We start from the raw sequence: 15,885 nt of genomic DNA, 5'->3' as shown, positions 1-15,885 counted from the left end.
AAGCAGTTAGTCGCTTACCAAACCTGTTGTCTCTGAGAGTTCCTTCATGCCCGTGGTGTGCTCAAATTGCTTCACTTGGGATGGGCTGAGGAAAGCGTCCTGAACCTCCCCATTGGAGATGTTCTGCCCGGGTGGCATCTGGGGGTCCGTGCAGAGAGCGGGGTTTGAAATGTCCTCTGTTGGAGAAGCTTCTCCAATCCTCTCCCCCTCTGGGGCGTTGCTGCTCCCGGCTTCCCGGAGCTGGGGTGCGCTGAGCGCCTCACTGCTCCCAGGTTCCTGGGGTTGTGGAGCACTGGCCTCTTTGGGTTGTGGGCCAAGTTGGGGTGCGCTGGTGTCCTCATTGTCACCAATGTTCTGGAGCTTGTGACTCGTCCTCCAACTCCCTAGCGTTTTGCCGCTCCTTCTGTTGGCGCCGCCCTGGCCCTTCTTCGTCCGAAGAGCTGCTGCTCTTGTTATCCATGTCGGATAGGAGACGCCTCTTGACTCTTGTCTGGGAAGTGATTTGGTTTCTTTTTAGCCCCTTCTTCCTTTTGGCTCTCTTCACCAGCTGCCACTCCCCCTGCTGCTTTCCCACTGCTGCCTCCTCCTCCTCCGTTGATTCGCTCTCCTGAGGAGTGGGAGGTTCAGGGGGCAGTGCTGTTGATTGGCTGTCTGCTGCCTCAATTTTTTCCTCCACCTTGTCTCTCTCTGTGTCCTCCTTTGTCCCGGTGTTCTCCCTGGGGGCCTTGGTGGTTGGAGTGACACGAGGCATTTCTTCTGCTTCCCCCTCGTTGGCTTTAGCTGCCTGTACATAAGTATGGCAACGTTTGGGGCAGATCTTGTAGAGGTGACTTGCCTCACCACACAGGTTCCAGCACTTAGCCTGTTTACAATCTTTGTCTGGTGCCCTTCCTTTTTGCAGTTCTTGCAGAGGACAGCACTGCAGTTGGCCGCCACATGACCAGACTTGCCGCATGAGCGACAAAGTTTGGGTTGCCCAGCGTAGACAAGGTAACCACGGCTTCCCCCGATAGCGAATCTGGAAGGGGGGTGGAAAACGGCTCCCTTACCGTCGGTCTTGAGCGTTACCTTAACCTGGCGTTTACATGTCCAGATCCCCAAATTATCTTTAACTTCAGTGCAGCTCCCAACCTTATCGAAGTACCTGGTAAGGAAGGTGAGCACGTCAGCGACAGGGACGTAGGGGTTGTACAGATGCACCGTCGCAACCCGTTCACGATGCAACAGTAGAACAAAGAGCGGCTCCGCCGTCAGGATCTGCATTTCTGGCAGGTCTTTCTTTTCCTCAAACACCTTCAGGAGTTTGACATAAGCTGCCACATGCTTGAAGGTCACATCAAAGAAACCAGCGCTGGGGAAATCCTGTAGGCAGTAGATATCCGCAGCCTCAAAACCACACAGCTTGAATAAGATCCTCTTCGTGAAGAAGGTCCTATCCATTCCTGTTCCTTGCTCGCTGCCCTTCACCATGACTCGGATGGTGTTAGGTACCCCATGGTAAGGGGTTTGACTGGTTATAGCCATTGCTCTTTCCCTGGCAGAAACGCGATGAAGGTCTCTCCCCTGCCAGGTAAGGATTTGAATGCAAGTTCCAAAGGTCACAGTCCAGTTTCAAAACCATTCCACCTCTGCTGATTTGCCCTTCTCACTCTCTCTTGTATGTCACTCACACATTTTTTCCTCAGTGTCTCAGATTATTTTCCTGTATATCTCACACTGTGCATACCTGTAACCATACAGACAGCAGTGGCTCAAGAATAAGGTCCATCATCACCACCTTCTGAGGTGCAACTGCTGATGGGTAATAAATGTCAGCTTTGACAGCATGAATGAATAATTGACTCGATTTCTTTTAACCAATTACATTTCTCCTTTCATCCCAATGTCTAAATATCCTTCAGTTTTACCTGCAGGGTCACTGATTTAAGTGATAAACAGTGAGAACTGCACACTGTACAGCAGCTTGGCTCACATGAAGGCACATCAGACCCACACATGAAAAGGAAGCAAGTGCTTTACTACCAGAAAACAGCACAGGCTCTCTACACTTCTCTGTTTCTTCTATGGTAGTTTGTGAATAATTAGAAAGAAATGTTTTCTATTCTTTCTGATAATTCGAAAACTCTTAAGAACCAATTTATCTTGTATGTTATTTTAAAACTTGGCGATTGTCAAGTTATAAGCAACAGCAACTTTAACTTCAAATACAAGACTTGCCATCGTTAAATCTTTCTCTGCTGGTCAACACTGTTCTACTAGAACTTTGATACAGCCTCTACCTGTTGTTGCAAATGCTTATTTTTCTCCTCCTCATTTTCCTCCTCTGATCTGCCCCATACCTCTGTGAACTCCAAGCACTTCTAACTCCTATGCACATTCTTTGTCATGTTCCTCTGCAATGTTACTTCTAGCAATTCACATCTTACAGGCCTCTACCGTTCATTCATAATACCTCTGTTTCCTTCTGGTAACATTTTTCCTGTCTCACAGATGGATTTAATCACACTTGAACTGCCACCACTTGTTATGATTTTTGGCTGTTCAAATACTATTTCCCACGCCTAGCAAAAAAGTACTGCTCTCAGAGACACATTCAAGCTTCCTATGAACTGTAAAGTGACCTCATTTGTGACGTCATCTGGAGATAGCATGCCCAGGATGAACAATAAAGCCTTTGTGCATCTAAGAAACACACAGTAGAACAGTACAAGGTACCTCACTCTTCTAGTTTCTCTGGCTGCTAGACAAATAACTCTGGCAGACAACTGGGGAGAAATACTACATTTATAAAACCCTGCTTGGGGGGCAAAACCAATGTTGTGGGGGAAGAGGTTCATTTTTCAGAGGTGTACTGCTGAATTCTAGATTTGCAGAGCTTTAGGCACTGGGAAAATAAAAATCGAGGTCCTAATCAATTTCCTGGTTCCACCAAAGTATTGTAGGTCTCTCTTAAACTGGGTCCACCCGTCTCCCCTACCTTGCCTCCCTTTCCCTGCTCCTTTAGGGCTTACCACTATTTTTTTATTCGTTAATGGGATGTGGGCTTCGCTGGCTGGGCCAGCATTTAGTGCCCATCCCTAATTGCCCTTGAGAAGGTGGTAGCGAGCTGCCTTCTTGAACCGCTGCAGTCCACATGGTGTAGGTACACCCACAGTGCTGTTAGGAAGGGAGTTCCAGGATTTTGACCCAGCAACAGTGAAGGAACGGTGATATATTTCCAAATCAGGATGGTGAGTGACTTGGAGGGGAACTTCCAGGGGGTTCCCATCTATCTGCTGCCCTGGTCCTTCCAGATGGTAGAGGTCGTGGTTTTGGAAGGTGCTGCCTAAGGAGCCTTGGTAAGTTTCTGCAGTGCATCTTGTAGATGGTACACTCTGCTGCTATTGTGCATTGGTGGTGAGGGAGTGAATGTTTGTGGAAGAGGTGCCAATCAAGTGGGCTGCTTTGTCCTTGTCAAGCTTCTTGAATGTTGTTGGAGCTGCACTCATCCAGACAATTGGAGGGTATACCATCACACTCCTAACTTGTGCCTTGTAGATGGTGGACAGGCATTGGGGAGTCAGGATGTGAGTTCCTAGCCTCTGACCTGCTCTTGTAGCCACAGTGTTTATATAGCTAGTCTAGTTCGGTTTCTGATCAATGGTAACCCCCAGGATGTTAATAGTGGGGGTTTCAGTGATGGTAATGCCATTGAACATCAACGGGCGATGGTTAGATTCCCTTTTGTTGGAGATGGTCATTGCCTGACACTTGTGTGGTGCGAATATTACTTGCTACTTGTGAGCCCAGGCCTGGATATTGTCCAGGTCCTGCTGCATTTGGACATGATGGACTGATCCAGTATCTGAGGAGTCATGAACGGTGCTGAACATTGTGCAATCATCAACGAACATCCCCACTTCTGACCTTATGATGGAAGGAGTCTTCTGAATTGATCAGGCTCTGACTGACAGGCTACTTAGGACACCTGATGTGTGACTGCTGCTCACTGGTTGAATGCAGACAAGGCTCGAGATCTAATTTTGATCAGGTCTCAGGTCAACATCTAGGGGCATGTGTTCCAATTTATTAAGAAATAAAATGAAAGCAAAACTATGCAGAAGCAAAGTAAACAGCAGATTTCATTGGGTTTTAATAAAGGAATGTTAATCTAGAAGCCAATTTTATGAATGCGCGCTATCATGGGGATTTTCATCTGGCAGACCACTTATTGGAAAATCATGGGCAGTGCGCTAACAGGTTCCAGGTGCCTACAGCCAGTGGCAAAGCTGTTCACAGGCAGCATTTCTCTGTGAAACCAAGCCCACAAAGTTCATGACCCCTCAGCAGAACGGGTCATGGACTCGAAACGTCAACTCTTTTCTTCTCCGCCGATGCTGCCAGACCTGCTGAGTTTTTCAAGGTAATTCTGTTTTTGTTTTGGATTTTCAGCATCCGCAGTTTTTTGTATATAAAATGCCTTATCTGAACATACATTCCACTGTGGGGAAGGGGGTGTGGAGTTGTTTTTCAAATCTTTAATCTCATTTTAGGGTTGTGAATTTTGTCCAAGAAGCCTCCAGTCCTCTCCTTATTGTCCAACTTCAACAGTTTGCTTGTTTGGACATTATCCATACCTTTATTATTATAAGACCATAAGACCATGGACCAAGAGACATGGGAGCAGAAATTAGGCTATTCGGCCCATTGAGTCTGCTCTGCCATTCAATCAGGGCTGATAAGTTTCTCAACCCCATTCTCCCGCCTTCTCCCCGTAACCTTTGATCCCTTTACCAATCAAGAACCTATCTATCTCGGTCTTAAATACACTCTGTGGCAATGAATGCCATAGATTCACCATTCTCTGGCTAAAGAAGTTTCTCCTCATCTCTGTTCTAAAAGGTCTTCCCTTTACTCTGAGACTGTGCCCTCGGATCCTAGTTTTGCCTACTAATGGAAACATCTCCCCCACGTCCACTCTATCCAGGCCTTTCAGTATTCTGTAAGTTTCAATCAGATGCCCCCTCATCCTTCTAAACTACACCGTGTATAGACCCAGAGTCCTCAAACGTTCCTCATATGTTAAGCCTTTCATTCCTGGGTTCGTTCTCGTGAACCTCCTCTGGACCTTCTCCAGGGCCAGCTCATCCTTCCTGAGATATGGGGCCCAAAATTGCTCACAATATTCTAAATGTGGTCTGACCAGAGCCTTATAAAGCCTCAGCAGCACATCCTGCATTTATATTCTAGTCCTCTCGAAATAAATGCCAATATTGCATTTGCCTTCCTAACTACCGACTCAACCTGCAAGTTAACCTTAAGAGCATCCTGGACTAGGACTCCCAAGTCCCTTTGCACTCCAGATTTCTGAATTCTCTCCCCATTTAGAAAATAGTCTATGCCTCTATTCTTCCTACCAAAGTGCATAATCTCACACTTCCCCACTTGTATTCTACCTGCCACTTCTTTGCCCATTCTCCTAACCTGTCCAAATCCTTCCGCAGACTCCCCGCCTCAATACTATCTGTCCCTCCACTTATCTTTGTATCATCTGCAAACTTAGCCAGAATGCCCTCAGTTCCTTCATCTAGATCATAATTATAAAGACTTACAGCTTGTCCCACCTCTGTGAAAAATTACGCCCAATTATACATGGACAAAACGTTCCGACTGAAATGTGAATAGACCGGTTTTATATTTGTACACTTGCGTGGTTTTCCAATTTTGCACACAGCATTTCCCTAAATATCGAGCTCCAGCTTGGCAACCAAGTCACTGCATAATGCTGCTGCACTCTTTCACGATGGCATGCAACATAAGGGAATACCTTCAAACAGCTTCCTTCTATATAATGTAAGCTCTCATATTGTATAAATAGGGTTTGAGGCAGTTCTCTTTGATACTGAAAGTGAACCTATTGATGGGACTTACACTGGTACTTAGATTGTGCGGTTTGGCCTACTGAAGTGGGGTATCATTTATTGAGCCATGTTGTACCCTTTGTGTTCACTGCATTACAATTGACCACAGTAATCACAGAAGGAGACACTCACCGGACGAGATTTTCTTTGTAACTGATGTTTATTTTGGATGGCGTGAGGGTGAGATTGCCTTCCTCATCCATGAAGCTCTCTTCACTTAGGTCATAATAGCCATTCATTAGCAGACGAGGACTCCGACGGCACATGCAGGGGGAACTGCTCAGCGGATTTAGGTGCCAAGGTGAACAGGAGTTTTCACTGGTCATCAATGAAAATCTTGGACTGATGAAGTACATCAATACGAGAAATGATCAAAATATTATTAACTGAAGTTAGCACACAGAATAAATTCATGATTTAGCAATATAGAGGTGGGGTGGAGTGAATCATTACAGTGGTTCTCATGTTCAGAGTGAGCCTCTGTGGTTAGTTTTGGATTGCTCTGATGAAAAGTCCACACAGACACAATTGATTGAATGGTTTCTTTCTGTGAAATAAACTTCTTCACTGGTATTTTCCTGGGGCTGCTCCCAGCCTCACAACATAAATTTGGCAGAAGTTCGGAGAACCCCAAGAAAATTCTCTAATTCCAACATGATCTCAAAACTGTAATTCTTTACTCAATCTTATTTTCTTTTTATAAATTTCTAGGCTGCTAAAACAGCATTTTAGGATCACCTGGTTTCTAATTCCCAACTTCTCTCCTCTTGCTGCTTTCCAACTACTGTCTAGTTCTGTACAATTACTTTGGCTCTCACATTATTTTTTAAAAATCAGCTATTCTCTCATCTCACATTTCAAACCTTACCTGATATCCCTCAAAGCAGTTTTTTCCCAGCCCACCATTTGAATACAGGAATTTTTGTGACATTAATAGCGGAATTTAATGTGTGCGACAGGGGTCCAGCCCACCGGTTGGAGAACCATTGGAAACCCAGCATCGCTTCCTCCAGGAGGTCCAACACAATTACCAGACAAGCAGGCACTTCCTTGGACAGCATCTCACGTAATCAAGCCCCCAGGTAGGCCAGAGTCCCGTCCCCGAGAGCTGATGTCCAATCTGAGACTGGCAGCTCCACAGTACCATCAGCGTCACCAGGAGTGGTGGCCACTGCAGGAAAACATTCAGGCTTACCTTGAGGATTGCCACTGGACCCCCAGATAGTGGTGAGTGTGGGTGGGGATAGGGGTCATCAGCAAGGGGAGGGTTGCTGGAAGCAAGAACAGTGGGGTGTTTTTCAGCGGCCTCCCCATCTTGGGGTCTCTCGATCAGGCACAGAGTGCCTGAGAATGAGGGACTGTCCATACTAGACTGTGGGTTTGCTGCATGTCTCCCTGCATAGCGAGTCCTCTGCCCACCATGGGTTGAATATGAGGCCTTTAAGTGGCTCACTTAATTGGTGCCCAGGCAAGAAGGCCACACTAATGGCCCTGAGCTTAATCGGGGGAGGAGGGTAGGCAGCAGAATCCCCATTCTGCACTCTCCCACACGATCAAATGGCCCCCCCTGCCTCTGCACTAGCCTCCAGGGAGCATTAAATTTTGCCCTGACTGATCATCTCAACTGATCCCAATTTAAATAAACATATCTAATAAAGCAAAAACAGAATTACCTAGAAAAACTCAGCAGGTCTGGCAGCATTGGCGGAGAAGAAAAGAGTTGACGTTTCGAGTCCTCATGACCCTTCGACAAGTTCTGTCAACTCTTTTCTTCTCCGCCGATGCTGCCAGACCTGCTGAGTTTTTCCAGGTAATTCTGTTTTTGTTTTGGATTTCCAGCATCCGCAGTTTTTTTTTTGTTTTTATTATATGTAAGGGTACATGGGCCTCAGTGGCAATGGCATAGTCGTGCCTCACAGCCCCAGTGGAGTGCATTCACTCTGTGGTGAAGTAACCACTGTGCCTCCTTCATCCTTCAACATACATGGAGCGCTGCATGGAAAGGTTGGGGGCGGGTGGGGAAACGGGTTTAGGCACGAAGGGAACTAGCAACGTCCACAAATCAGCTTTTTATCTGAGACTTCTCCTTGCATGGGGATAGGGTCAGCACTGTGGAGGGAGCTGGCCCCTCTGCGTAATTCACACCAGTCATGACCTGCCACACAAAAGTGGGCTGCCTTATGAGGGGTAGTATGATAAATGAGCCAAATTGCAATGTTCGAACACATGCAACATGCAACTCCACTCAAACCCATGTTCTGTTGTCTTTGAGAAGGACAAGATCAATCACAACTGCATAGAGCAGCAGAAGATGGGATTGGGAGGAGGTGCCCACATTTGAGGTCGCTCACTGAGTTCAAGGAGAGGGCATCTGAGCTTGTAGGAGTGGAGTGGGTCTGTGCCATTGGCGCTGGGGAGCTCGGACTTAGGTGCCACCTAGTAAGGATTCATCCGTCCTATAGAAACCTGAGGGTCAAATGTTGGAGGCAGATGATGCTATCACTTGAACTCCCCTCTCTCACTCACAGATGCAACCAGGAAGAGGCCAAGTGCTGTGCAGGAGGACTCCCTCTCATGCGTCAGCACCACCCCCAGCCTGAGAGGAGCCAGGAGACAGGAGAAGACGAGAGCTGCATACCTGTGCAGGCATCACAGCAGACACCTGCACCCTCCACCAGTTCAGGAACACACACCTCAGTGGGTATTAGCGCTAGGTTAGGAAGGGTGACACAATCTGGGGGTCACTGCATGGGCACGTGGACACAGCAGGAGGAGGCAGACTCAGACGAGCTCCCCAGCTCTTGGAGGACTGCTGGGGAAGAGGTCTGAGTCAGATGAGGAGCCTCTGGAATCAGCCTTTCAGGTCATGGTGGAGAGTCGGCAAGAGGCAGAGTTACATCACGCAGAGCTGTTGGAAGCCCTCAACAGAGTGGAATGCAAGTCGGAGGAGTCTGTCCCCCTGCTCTCTGGTGAAGTGCTGCCCACATGTGCATGCATTCAGGTCTCCATGGGGAGGATGGTGGATGCCATGGAGAGCCTGGTTCAGCAGGACGCCAAGTTTCTGCCAGAGATGCCCACTAGCCTGCACTCCATCCTACAGTGGCAACACAAAAGGCTGACGGGACACCTCAACGCCATTCCAGCTGCTCCTTCTCCTCAAGGACACAGGCCAGGGCCCTCGGGCACTGAAAGGGAGGAGCAGCAGCATTGGCACACCTCTGGATCATCTACTCAGAACTCTCAGAGGTTGTCTGCACCCTCTGAATCCCCTTTGCCTGTGATGCCTTCAGCCTTGTCCTCTGTCACCACAGAGGGAGCAGCTGGCCCACTGGCAGACAGCCAAGGGAAGCCATGATCCTCCAGGACTCGGATCTCCAGAGGACGACTGCTGAAGTTATTAAAGGTATACGGCAAACAAGTCAGCAGGCTGCCTCCACCCCTGCTGTGGGTGTCAGGACAGCAGCTAAAAGGAGTGGTAGGCCAAGAAAAGTCAAGAAATGTTCTTCACAACTGGTTGCATGGGTGAACACATAATTGTCACAAGTTAAACGTCTGCAAATATATTCACTTTCACTGCATTATGCCCACTGATTTTTTTCAGCATCCTTCTAAAGGCTTTGCGAGGCCCCTCCCCACCAACCCCAAGCAGTTCTCCTGCATGCAGCCAACCCCACGACTGAATCTGCAGGGAGAAGGGTATGTGGCAGGCCCTGTCAGAGCCTCGTGCAAGCACTCTCCCATGCACGCGAGTCTTCAGCCATCAAACGCATCTCACTGGTCCCTAGCATATTCAATGCTGTGTGTAGCGGTTCCCTTTCAGTTCTCCAGCTGAGATGACCTGCATCTCTGCCCACCCACTGACCCAGCTCCCATGCAGCACTGTGCCCATCCAAAGTGAAGGCTCTGCTCACTTTTGATTTGACCATCATGGTAATTGTCACAAATTTCATGAGCTCCCCAACCATTTCCTCTCCCCCAGTCACCCATGTCTTTACCCCCATTACCACTGACTACCCCTCCAGCAACAGCTTCAACTACACCACTGCCACCCTCCAGCTTGAACCCTTTTCCTTCCAGAATATTCAGGTTTACATGCACATTCCTTTCCTTCCCAAAATCCCACCCCCATTCACACTGATGACCCACACCTCCTCCTGTCCAACCCTCACGTCCATACGTATCTCCGCATTACCACTAATAACCCTCGCCGCCCCTTCACCCGACATCGTTGAACCCTTACTCCCCCACCCTACCAAGCTCCCCCTGCCCCATGTAATCTTAACCATATCCTACTATCACAATCACCCTGAGTTCGCGCCCCAGGAGTCAACAATTGACTCCACCAACTCCTTCCTGTGAAGATGTTCACCTGGACATTTCCCCCCAGTCTTCAGGTCTGGACAGTCCCCCCTTCAGATCTCGACCTTCCTCCTGCTCCTCCCCCCTGCCGCCCATCTATACCTCCGGCTGCCTTCCATCTCACAGCTCGAGGATCCCATCCCCCATGATGAAGTCCCTGGAAGAAGTTTGAACTCCATCCACCATGCGATGCATGTGTTCCTCCAGGGTCCAGTAGCTGTAGGCCTCCAACATCTTCTCCTCAGATGTCCATGAACTGACAAGGCCCTAAAGATGAGTCCCAACTTTTACCTGGCATGCTTGTTCAAATGTGTCCTGGACCAGTGTGTTTTCCCGATGGCATCGAGGAGAAGCGGGCGTGGGGAGGAAGATTCTGGTCAGGCCTTCGTTTGCATCCCATTAGCAGGATGCAAATTGCTTTCCTGCCAGGTTCCAGTGGGATTCCCGATCGGCCATGTCGGGCAACATCGCAAGATCGGTGGCGTGAAGCTGATTTTTGGACCTCCTGCCAAATTCTCCCCACAGTCCGCCATTGATCCCACCAGCGGGAGGCATGGGAGAATTCTGTAACAGGAGCAGGCCATTCAACTATCAAAAGGCTATTCCACCATCCAATCACATCATGGCTGAGAGAGAAAAGCGATGCCTAGAAATGCTGAAAATATGAAATATAAACAGAAAGTTCTGAAAATACACAGTTGGTCAGTCAGCATCTGAAAAGAGAAAAGAGAAACTCATGTTTCAGATGTCGACCATTTACCCAAAACATTAACTTATGTTTTCTCTGAGGGACCTGACGAATATTTCCAGTATTTTCTGTCTCAAATTACCTGACTAAGCAAGCCCCACAAATATTTGTGCCACTCAAGGAAGAATGTGCAGTGTTACAAGGAGAAGGTAGGAGAACGGCACTCAGTGAATCGCTAATTTGGAGAGCAGGTGCAGACACAATGGGCCTCCTTCTGCACTCTAACAAGTCTGTAATTTTGTGATTCTGTAATAGCAGTTACTTAATGTAACAAGTTCTCTTCTGAATTAAACATATCATACCCAATGTTATAAAGCAAGGAAACTATAACATGCACCACAGTGCATCAAATTACCTCTGGAGAGTCTCATCAGAGGATATCTCTTTCTGAACTTCTTCTGGAAACATCTGTACGACTGCCACAAACAACAAATAGTTCAAGCTCATTATAAGACATGGTGAGAAACAACATTACCAACAACTTGAATGAACACTAACTGCATCCATTTATACAAGCTCTGTATATGCAGTGAAACATCTCAAAATACTTAACATCAGAAGGGGAAAAACCTGGGTTATAGCCAGGTGAAGAAAAGTGAAAAATGGAGGGTGGGCCTAGTGTAAAGAAGCACTTTAAAAATGACTTTAAAAAAATCTTACGTTTTATGAAGTAATGTTGCCTGCTTTACAATAGAAATCTCTCTTTGAAAAAGGTTAAACATTAGCAGTTTAGGAGATGTACAACTGGAATGAAGTCAATTCTTATAGTGGCAATATTAGCTGAGTCAATGCACAAACCCCTCCCAAATATAACATGGCCATAGCTTCCCCAGGAACTAATATTAGGTCATTCACCCTGAGTCAAGGCTTTAGTTTTGCCTCATTCGCTCCTCCACACCCAAAGCCAGCCCATCAAATGCAAGAAATTGAGGGAGGGAATCACAAGAGCTTAGGCTGGCTTGAAGGCATGGTCGCCAATGATGGAGCGAAGGCAAATGGGGGTACACCAGAGGCGAAAGCTACAAGAATACGGAGTTCTGATTGGGGAAGGGAAGAAGGAAGTTCCAGAGATAGGGAGGGGTGAGGCCATGGAGGGATTTGAACACAGGGATGAGAATTGTCAATTTGAGGCATTGTAAGTCAGCAAGCATAGGGGTTTTGGGACAACGGGACTTGATACAAGTAAGGATACCGGTAGTAGAATTTTAGATGAGTAGAAGTTATGGATGGTAGAAGATAGGGAGCTGGCCAGTGGAGCACTAAACTACTCGAGTCTGGGGTAACAAAAGACATGGATGAGGATTTCAGCATCAAATGATCTGAGGCAAGAGAGATTATAGACACCCTTGCTGTAAAAGATCAAAGGAGAAATCGAGAAAGTCCATGATATTTTCATAAATAGAATGCTGAACAAAACATAGCTATACAGTTTCATGCAATTGATTTTATTTACCAGGTAATGAAGTCGACAAAAATGGATTATTTGGATGCATTTTTGATGCTTGTCCAGTCTTCAACAATCAAGTACTGAAAGAAGAGCAGATGAATATCAGTTAAAGAATAAACATACACAAATGATTCAGGTATAGTCTTAATAATTCACATTAAGTATCATACCTCAATGAAACTCTTGGTAACAGTATCAAAAATAGCCAAGTGCTCTTGTCTTTTTGGATCTCCAGTATAGAAATGGCAAGGGGAACATCTGTCTACAAAAAACGTTGGCTTATGCAGGACTTATAGACTACCATGTCATGAGAATAATTGATGAGATTCTGGATAGAACAATTTGTTGCAGCAGCACTATGTTTGCTACCTCACATACAGGTTGGTGCTGATTTGTAAGCATTATATCAGAGAATAAAAACAATAAGGGAGGATGAGGAACCAATTGCAAGCTGTAGATATTACCTCACAACCTTGGATCAAAAATATTTCCTGTATCCAAGTAAGAATGCATTCAGAATCATTTCAAAAGGGTTTAGCAGTTTCTATCATTGCGTTCCTTCACTGTTGCTGGGTCGAAATCCTGGGACTCCATCCTTAACAGCACAGTGGATGTACCTACACCACGTGGACTGCAGTTGTTCAAGTCAACTCAACACCACCTTTCTCAAGGGCAATTAGGGATGGGCAATAAATGCTGGCCCAGCCAGCGACACCCACATCCCATGAATGAATTTTTAAAAATCCTTTTTGATATCATTACATCAGAAACAGCTGGGGAGGAAAGGGATGACAATGTGGGATTGACATCAGATTCTCAAGCAATCGTTTGTTTTGACCTTGGGTAGGATGAGACAACTGGGAAAGGGTAAATGAAATCCTTGGTAAATTCAGGCACAATTCAATAATAATCTATTTTGTCCCTGTTTGTAGAGACTTTGAATTCACAGTTTGGATGAAGGTGGTAACATACTCCAGAAGAGTTGGTCCATCTGTGCAACAACCTCCTCATTCTTTGACAATTGGTGCATTTTGTACAATCTGCACAACTTTGGCATTTCTTACCCCCACTGCCACTGGAGAAGTTGACGGGTAACATATTGCCACCAATCAGACACGCCCCACAGCCGTTTAACATTCTAAGGAGTGTTCATTGGCTGAGGCGAAGCCTCCACTCCTCAATCAGCAGGAAGACCTGCCCCCAGGCAGTTGCTGGCCAATCTGTTTTGCCGGCAACTCTGCAGTCCCAGCTGCGCCACCAGGAACACTGGTCACTGTTGGGACTACATCAGTTCCCAGAGTCAATGCGCCACAGCCCACAGGACATGGTAACTCTGGGGTGTCACAGCGGGGAGAGGAGAAGAGGCCCAAGAAGAGGGGTTGGAGAAATGGGGGTTGGGCATTCAAAATTTGAAGGGCAGGTACGGAAGAAGCACCTGAAGGGCCCAGGGCTTGGGGGGGGGGGGTGGGGGGGGCACCTGATCTCGAAGGATGACCAGTAATGGAGGTGCCCAAATGCCCCCCACTTCCACCATTGCCCGAGGCCCAAGCAGACTTATCTGCTGGGCCTCCCCTTACCCATACCTGAACCCCGCCCAGCAGCATCAGTTTTGAGGCTGGGGCAGGAAGCAGCTTTTAAGTGGCCATTAATTGACCACTTTAGAGCTCAACTGGGGCGAGGGCAGGCCGCCTTGTCCATCCCTCCCCCCATAAAATTGCAGAAAGGTCAGAGGTGTGTGGGAGGGCGGTGGGAAGGCCACGGCAAATTTTATGGGCTTCACCACTGGCAAACCTGGCAATGGGGGCCTGTAAGATTCTGCCCTTGGCGTGAAGAACAAGTCTTTAATATATTTTTAGTTGTGCAAATAGTGATTGTCTTTTATTCTCCCTCTTTTCAGACTCATATTACCAGACATTTTACAAAGCCAGTAAGGGAGACAGTAATTTCCCTGAACCCATTAGTAATTTAAGTTGTAAGGTTACAGCTACTGAGCTCAGAATTTAAAAAAGTCACCATTTACAAATCAAATGCACTTACTCACTCAGATCATGAAATCTTAATGCACTGATGTCTGATTTATTGGATTTTGCATAAAAAGTCCTTGGGGCTTTAAACTTTGTCCGATGATGTAAAAATGGTGAAATAAAATTATGAACCCATTATATATTTTTCATTTTCCATTCCATTGAAGTCAAAAGAAGGGCGAGGGTAAAATGGGTAGCCAATTCGACAGTGCCCATTTACTACCATCACCCAAAGTTAAAATTACCCCAAATTGATTTTGTGTAGCCTTGCCAGGCATTAATGGGGTGGTAAGGTCACCAACCTTATTACTGTCCTGCTAATGCCAGAGATGCTGCCATTGCCATTTTAAAATGTTCGCACCACCTGCTTCAGCCTGAGCAGCGTGGGCTCGATCAGTTCCATCGGTGATGGTAAAGAAGAGGCCCATCAAAGATAAGTCTGGAATCAGCAGAAGCTGATGCGTGTCTTTAGTGTCCACAAAATTAAGCTGGACTATTGCCATCGCAGGACACCCATCCTCCGTGATCGTGACCAACTCCCCCATATCCATCTTGGTGGCAGCTTCAACCTGTTTTCCTGTGCCAAATCTGATGATATGCATGGATCGAGTGTTTGACGCCCTGTAGCTTGATCAGCAAATGTAAGTGAAGCAGAAGCCTCAAAATCACAACTACCACTTCAGCAGCCTGTCGGCCGCCCTATTATCAAAGCTCTTCACTCGAGCAATGGACAGATCACCTGAGACAATCCACCATGACTTTAATGAATGGATCAAGATATATAATGCACAGAGATAAAAACAAAAAACTGCGGATGCTGGAAATCCAAAACAAAAACAGAATTACCTGGAAAAACTCAGCAGGTCTGGCAGCACCGGCGGAGAAGAAAAGAGTTGACGTTTCGAGTCCTCATGACTCCAGGTAATTCTGTTTTTGTTTCATATAATGCACATGTTGTCATAGCCCTCATCCTATAGATGGAGCACTTTTCCCTGAAGGGTGAGCTGATGGAGGTCCTTAAAACTATGAAACAGTTTGATAGGGCAAAGACAGAGAAGCCACTTCCACTTACGGGTGAAAGCACAACTAGGAACCATAAACGTAAGATAGTTGCTAATAAATCCATTAGAGAATTCAGAAGGAATGGCTTTACCCAAAGAGTTGTAAGAATGTGGAATGCTCTACCATAGGGAAATATCTTAGATACATTTAAAGGGAAGCTAGAAAAACAAGACAGAGAAAGAAATCGAAGGATGGGATAAATGATGAAGAATGGGAGGAAGCTCATGTGAAGCACAAACACTGGCATGGGTCAAGTCAGGCTGAAAGGTCTGTTTCTGTGCTGTTAATTCTGTGTAACCCTATGTATTTTTTTAAATGTATAAATCTGTGCAAATGCTTTGCAGT

The 15,885-nt window shown here is 46.5% G+C and overlaps 1 protein-coding gene across 4 annotated transcripts in view; it reads right to left on the bottom strand.

Annotated features, from left to right (window-relative positions):
- tmem71 (transmembrane protein 71) overlaps nt 1-15,885 on the bottom strand; it is a 61,138-nt gene that overhangs the window by 26,990 nt on the left and 18,263 nt on the right. For 2 of the 4 annotated variants that reach the window (XM_041190366.1, XM_041190367.1), the window contains exons 2-4: nt 12,461-12,534; nt 11,363-11,423; nt 6,033-6,242 (exon numbers count right to left, since the gene is read on the bottom strand). In XM_041190366.1, coding sequence (XP_041046300.1) covers nt 6,033-6,242; nt 11,363-11,423; nt 12,461-12,500 — 311 coding nt within the window. In that variant the 5' untranslated portion in view covers nt 12,501-12,534. Of the gene's footprint in view, nt 1-6,032; nt 6,257-11,362; nt 11,424-12,460; nt 12,535-15,885 lie in introns of those variants that run through there. The other 2 variants (XM_041190368.1, XM_041190369.1) reach the window with 2 other exon arrangements.

The sequence above is a fragment of the Carcharodon carcharias genome, chromosome 6 (assembly GCF_017639515.1).
Source record: "Carcharodon carcharias isolate sCarCar2 chromosome 6, sCarCar2.pri, whole genome shotgun sequence".
Lineage (NCBI taxonomy): Eukaryota > Metazoa > Chordata > Chondrichthyes > Lamniformes > Lamnidae > Carcharodon > Carcharodon carcharias.
This window is presented reverse-complemented; position numbering and strand designations above follow the sequence as displayed.